This window comes from Carassius auratus, chromosome 31 (genome assembly GCF_003368295.1).
Source record: "Carassius auratus strain Wakin chromosome 31, ASM336829v1, whole genome shotgun sequence".
NCBI classification, from domain to species: domain Eukaryota; kingdom Metazoa; phylum Chordata; class Actinopteri; order Cypriniformes; family Cyprinidae; genus Carassius; species Carassius auratus.
In genome coordinates, this window is record NC_039273.1 from 446862 (window position 1) to 453843 (window position 6982).

The 6982-nt window shown below is 40.1% G+C and overlaps 1 protein-coding gene across 1 annotated transcript; it reads right to left on the reverse strand.

Annotated features, from left to right (window-relative positions):
- Window positions 1–2636: 2636 nt before the first annotated feature.
- LOC113050122 (inhibin beta B chain-like) lies at window positions 2637–5592 on the reverse strand. The gene is made up of 2 exons (XM_026212815.1): window positions 4859–5592; window positions 2637–3876 (listed from the first exon to the last, which is right to left on the reverse strand). The coding sequence occupies exons 1-2, from the start codon at window positions 5244–5246 to the stop codon at window positions 3107–3109; spliced, it is 1158 nt and encodes a 385-aa protein (XP_026068600.1). The 5' UTR covers window positions 5247–5592; the 3' UTR covers window positions 2637–3106.
- Window positions 5593–6982: the final 1390 nt, after the last annotated feature.

A 6982-nucleotide genomic window follows, 5' to 3' on the forward strand; every position in this document is an offset into this window, starting at 1 on the left:
CAGCATCACTGCCTTTTTTCATCACATTTGTTGGACTTTTTCTGGACTGTCGTTCATGTTGGCTTTCAGTCGTCGGTTTAGTTTAGAAACTAGATGACTTGTTTTTCCTTTTCTGTAATCGAATGTTTAATCTACTCCTCGCTACGTCACCTGACCTGGTTCTGTGTGTCCCGTCAAGTCCGTGAGCGGTTCATGGCATTCACGAGGACACGTCTTACACATCACGTTGTGTGCAGATTATCAGTCTGTGTGTGTGTGTGTGTGTGTGTGTGTATGGATGCAGGATTAGGGTAATTCAGTGTGTCTGTAGGTTAGTATGTCAGTGTATCAGTAAGTCAGTAGGTTTCACCGGAACCTAAACGTCTTTGAATTAAACACACAAAGTGGCTGCTTCCTGTGTTTGCACACACGCACACACACACAGAGACACACACACACACACACAGAGACACACACACACACACACACGTATATGTATTAGTGCACAAACTATTTTTACTTAGAAATTGGCAGTAAGTTTCACAAACTATTACAAATAAATGGCAAGTAACAGTGAATTAAATATTACATTTTTTTACTAAAAAATCTGAAATAGTATTTTCTTGTAATCTAATAATCGCTGTTTCATCAACTTTGTAAAATAACAGTATGGTCTTTTTTTTTTTTTTAGGAAATGTTTCAAAATTGTTGTTGTTTTTCCATGCCAGTAAACACTAGACAACATCGTAACTTGTGTTGGGTCAGAGAAGGCGATGTGTGTGTGTGTGTGTGTGAGTGTGCCTGAGTGTCTGTGTGTGTGTGTGTGTGTGTGTATAATGACATGGGTATGACACAGGTATTACAAGGAGAGGGTGACTTATGAGGATATAACCCATGTCCCCATTTTTCAAAACACTTATAAATCATACAGAATGAGTTTTTTTGAGAAAGTAAAAATGCACAAAGTTTCCTGTGAGGGTTAGGGTTAGGGTTAGATGTAGAGTTTCCTATACAAATGTGATGTAGTTTTTGTATATATGTGTCTCGGCTTGTGAAAACATTGCTTTTTTGGCAGGAACTATGGGTACCATGGTACATTTTTATAAGTGCATTGAACATCTTAATGCAACTATGAGTTTTTAACTGAATTTTAGCTCTCTACATTACATTTAAATCCCTTTAGTTTATTGCAGATGTTGTTTGAAAATAACACGGGAAGCTTTACTGTAAATGCAACATTTTGACGTTTTGAGGTTGATTCATGTGCATTTACTGATACATGTTTTCTGATTTATAGCATCATTTTTGGTGTTTTTACTAATATTACTGGCATTCTGCTGGTGTGTTTACTGAATACAGTGAATGACACCCTTTCCAACTTGGCAAGACTTATCTGACCCGCTGAAATCAGAATCACGCGCCGTCAGTCAGGGACAGCATGCAACTCTGTACACAACCTGAGGAGAACTGCCAAAGAGTTTATCGTTCTCTTTAACTGGACGCATCAAGTTATGTCTCACGTACAGTTAGGTCCAAAAGTCTCAGACCTGAAGTGCTTCTCTTTTGCATTGCACAGTAGTCTGAGAGACAAATTTAGGTTTAAAATGAACAATATCTCATTGTTTGCTGGGTGTCATCTCAGATCCAAAGAGCTTCAATCAAAGGAAGACGGTTGTCTAAAGTCGAGTCATTTCTATAGCGCTTTATATAATGCATATTGTGTCAAAGCAGCTTTATAGTGTCAGACAAGAACATGATGTTTCAATGATGCAAACAAAAATCAGTTCTGCTGTAAAGTCATTTTTGTTGATTTTTCAGTTCACTGTTCATATTTCTTCTTCATTTCACATCATAACTTTTCTTGATTCCTGATTTTCTAAATGCTAAAACTATAGTTTTTGTGTTGTTCCTATTTATATTTGATGTCATGTTTGCAGCTAAACCAAATGAATAGATTTTTTTATGATGAACAATATTTTTTATGTCTTTGAAGTCATGCCAGAAAAATCTCACTGTTGTTTACTCGTCAAATATAGACATCTATAAAAACCAATTCAGTTATTTGCCCAAGCAAACACGCTCTTTGCCTTTTAGACGTTATTGATTGCCTTCATAGAAATACTGCTCTTTTCCAAGGATAATGATTAAATTACTCGTCGAGCGATAAGAGACTGTATGTGAAATATTGTAATATCGGTCTGGATTTGCTCATTAAAGGGATACAAAAGAACATGTCAAATATTAGTTTTTTTACTTTATTGATCCCTGATGTGACCTTTGTCCTCATTCAAGTCCTCTCATTAAACACACGTGAATAATAGATAAAATGTTTATTTTAAAAAAATGCACGTTCAACAATTACAATGTAAAATTCAGTACAGATTGCCATACCATCACACGTGTAAGAAAATATCCCTTTGTTAAAAAATTATAGAAATTAATCTCAGTTGAGTTTTCACTCTTTCATAGAGAATGAATGGCTTTAATATCGTGCCATAAGTTACAGTATCATTGTCGTCATTGGATTTGCATGGCTTGATTCGTACTAACTACGCAAAATAACATATAAAGTGCAGTTGCAGATCCCCTATGAATATGCATTCCTAGGAAGTGCTTCAAACGAAACAAAAGGAGAACATAAGACTTCAAATAAACATGGCAAAAAAAATACACCTGTAACATGTACAATGTAGATGATCGTACCGTTTGTAGATTATTGTACCACTTTTGCATAAATAATACACTTCCTTTAAGTTTTTAACATTGAGAATAATAAGTATCTGTTTGAAAGGAAAGCATATTTAGTTGCATTTGCAGTCTAAAGTAAGCTTTGAGAACTAATGTGAGAGGAATATTAATGCAGCACTTTCATTAGCTTCTGCCAGGCCTTTTCTGGGACGTGTGGCAATAGCTAAATGTTTACTGTCGGTAATGTTGGGTAACCGTGCTGAGTCAGGCCTAAAGCGTGGCTTTTACAGTGGCTTTGATTTCCCTGAGCATTTCAACATCTATAAAAACCCATAACCAATCAGCTGTGCTTCGACAGAAAGCCTCGATTAGAGAATATTTCGCATCTTCCTGATAAAGAAGTGTCCTGTTAGGGTTTGTGCTCTCCTGTAATTGTTCTTTACGTGCACCCGCAGGATTCGACGATCATGTCCGGGACGTCGGTCTTCACGATGGTGTGCTGCGAGTTGAAGTAGACCATGGAGAGCGGTCGTCTCTGGATGGGGACGCAGCAGGACGACACGGCCGTGTGGATGCCGTTGGCCTTCAGTTGACTGAAGACGGTGGCGTGGAAGGACGAGGCGATGCCGGGCGAGCCGGATAAATGCTGTGGACACTGTCCCATGCAGTAGTTCATATGGTAGCCCTCAGGCGCTATGATCCAGTCCTGCCACTGTATGTCACGGAACTTGATGTACAAGTCTTTTTTGCAGCACACGCTCACGTCGTCGCCGCATCGCAGCGAGCGTTTGCTCAGCAAGTGTTTGTTAGCATCGTCACGCAACTGCACCTGTGCAACTAGGAACGGCTGGTGCGAGGATTCGCCCGATGCTTCGCGACTGCACAGGTTTCGACCGCCGTCTTCGCAGTGCACCTCTAGACGGAGCCTCCGCTGACCGCCGTCCAGAAAGGCCTGCAGGGCGCTGGTGACAGGGAACGTGTGCCATCCGCCTCGTGACACATCCACGCTCCTCTGGAGCAGCAGCGTGCGATTGGCTCCGGCCGTCCCCGAGAGGTAGATCTCTGCGTTTACACGGCTGCCGTGATGAGGCGTGTCAGCCGGACGCACGTAAAGCCACAGAGACGACTGCAGCACCTGGACGCTGTGATCTTTCTCCTGCAGGAACTGGAACGACAGACTGGTGTCGATGCCGGAAGAAACCTCAGCATCTGGAGAGAAATCAGACACAGATGCTTAGAAGAAGTGCTTATAGTGCAACACACAAGTAAGACTTTTTCTGGGAATGTGCGAGACTGTAGGTAAATAGCTACACTGTATAAAAAATAAATAAATAATAATGTAAACAAGATTACTGAAAAGATAAGAAAATAGTATTACTGTCTTTATGCTTCAAGCACAATTCACGTAGAATTCTTTGTAAATTTACTAGAAAATTTAATTGAGTGAGATTTTTCTTTGGTAAAATTATTTGTGCTACAAACCAGTTTGTGTGTTTGTTATTACTTTAAAATTGAATGATGACAGAAAACTGTTTACATTATCAAGCAACACAAACGGCTGTTTATAATTTAAATTTTATTAAACTTTCAAGATTACAGAATTTAACAGCAAGTTCTCGAAACATTTATCACAAATTTTGCATGAAAAAATTTAAACACAGTTTAAAAAAAAATTAACTTAAATAAAAAGAAAAATTGTCCCGATAAAGCAAGAAGCCATGACACCGGAAGTCTGGCTTATTTAAATGACCACGCCCACACTAAGAAAAAACTAAAGATGCATTGGAACATTTTAATATTTAGTTTAAATGCACTTTACATACAATATATGTATTATATATTACAACGAACGCAAAAACGTTTAAAGATGATTTTATTAACGATTTAGAGCCACCATAATTCAGATGTACTTTGTAAATATTTATAGGCCTATAACATTGTTTAGGGTAGGCTATAGTTTGTTAACAATTTAAGACACGGAACTGAACAGTGGAAAACAACAAATTTGAACGGAACTGAACAGTGGAAATTCAACAAATTTGAACGTATAGCTAATTTTGAGAAAAAAAGTATTTCTGTGTATACCGTTCCTAAAATAATTCTGTTCACTGTGAGAATTAGTGTAAAGGCACGTGCGCGCGCACGCACCCGTTTCTTCTGTAAACTCTCTGTAAGTTAGATGCACACTCACCGACATCAGCGAAGCTCACGATCTCGTACGCCTGGTTGCTCGTGCGCGAGAAGGGCACGTTATTGTCCAGCTCCAGCGTTCCGTCCTGTCTGACGCGGCCCGCGTGGAGCTTGCGCAGCGCCGTCATGAGCGCGGCCCGCGGTAACGTCTGCGTGATGTTCGGCCTCTCCTGCAGGTGAAGCTTGCTCAGGATCTGCTGTTTGGCCATCTCGACCAGGTAACGCTGCTCACTGCCCTTCTCCATCGCCGGCATACCGCACGTCGGACAGCCGGTAGCGGCCGCGCTCGTTCCACTCACCGTGAGCGCGCTCAGCACCACCAGCGTGGACAGCAGCACCGCGGACGCGAGCCCACACAGGTGCGCCCACGAGAACGACACTAAGACCATGTTGACTTTGCTTTCGCTCGTTTGAGTCTTGACAGATTTGGGGAGACGCGCACTAGCGAGTGGACGGAGAGGACTGAGCCGCACCTGAGCACTCAGAAGTGGAGTAATCCATCAAAAGTTGTGATCCGTTTAAAGGACGCACCAGTGACGCTCTGTCCGTCACACATGCACACGCGCTCGAGGGGAGGGAGAACGCGCTGCTGGGATGCACATCATACACACTCCTCTCTGAAGCATATATAGCTCTGCTGGGGTTAATCATTAGCGCGAACAAATAAACATACGACACTTACAGTGCCACGTCGAGCCACGGCTGCCCAAGCGAAGTCCAGACTCTCACCTCTGTCCCAATGACCTCCAGCATTGTAACCCTGGAGCATCCAAACCAAACAGAGCACAAGACAACACGAGATCGGTCAATCTGACGCAAATGTGCGGACACTCAGCCAACCTGCTCGGTTAAGATCCCGAAATATGATGATTAAAATAGTTACTTTGCCAAAAAAAAGAGCATTCTGCATCACTCACTGTCATTCCTATTTGGAGGGTGTTGTTTGGTTCCTTACGTTAGCAATTAAACCAAAATGCAATCCAGAGTTTCAGGATTGCTTAGTGAAAGTCGAACATAATAAAAGATTAGTTTAAGATTTAAAGATTAGTTTTCTTTCTTTCTTTAGAAAAAAAAGTTAAAGAATTGCTATCATAGTTTGGAGTTTATATATAGGCTATAAGCATAGTGCTGATACTTGGAAGTGGTAAATAATACAAAGTTTATTGGACTAAATCTTTTAACAATTTCACGTTTAATTCAGCGTTATTTGCCCATTTTTTAAGTGATATTTATTCAAAATGTCATTTTTTTGCTTGTGCATCAAACTTTTCACTGTCTGGTCATTTAACACTTAATGTATTGAACTACAACGGTGAAGAATATCGATGCAATCTTTTTCATCCCTACACGGGCATTAGAAGTGATTGATGGTGATTAATTAACACAGAGATGATGATTAATGAACCCGCAGACATTGAAGGGATGCTCGCAGTGCGCAGGCGCCGTCTAGTGGACACACATCAGTGTTCAGATGATGATGAATGTCCTCTGTGCATGAGTTACTGTTGCGTTTATAAATGCATTTGTAAACTGTCACGTTTCTCCTCTTTTTGTATTAAAGTTTAGTGTTATTTGTCGTTCATCATCTGCCATTTGTCTTGTGATAATCACAGAATTCTTTAAAAATGGTATCGTTTGTATTCTCGACAAATGTTTGTTGTACCAAATGTGTCCTGATAACCTTTAACTCTCTTGCTTCTATTTCTTTTTTGAGCGAGTCTTTTTTAGCCACATCAGTAAACACCATGTTCTATCAAATGCTTTGGTTTGGTTTGCCTCTCAAGTTATATTTAGATGTCGAATTTAATCATTTCAGACTAACATCAGCCTAAGTGCTTCACAGACAACTGTTATGCCACTAAATACTGAAAAATGTGTTTTAATATTTTATTAGGGGAGATTGAGAACTTTAATTACAGGAAATGTTTGCTGAAGCTGACATATGTGTTTAGACCGAAACTGCTCATAAAGACATCACAGCATGTGAAGTATCAGGAGTTAATAAGAGTTCTGACAGAGACACTACTGCATTTTAAAATGTCATATACTCTAATTATGATTGCTTCATTTTTTAAAATCCAGATAACATGATCCAATCACTACTGCTAGTTAAAGCAGTTTTTTT

Excerpts from the sequence above, each read along its gene's own strand:
- LOC113050122 (XM_026212815.1), bottom strand. The coding sequence starts at position 5,246 with ATGGTCTTAGTGTCGTTCTCGTGGGCGCACCTGTGTGGGCTCGCGTCC. Across the intron at positions 3,877-4,858 it reads CGTGAGCTTCGCTGATGTCG|ATGCTGAGGTTTCTTCCGGC; the intron begins GTGAGTGTGCAT and ends ATTTCTCTCCAG.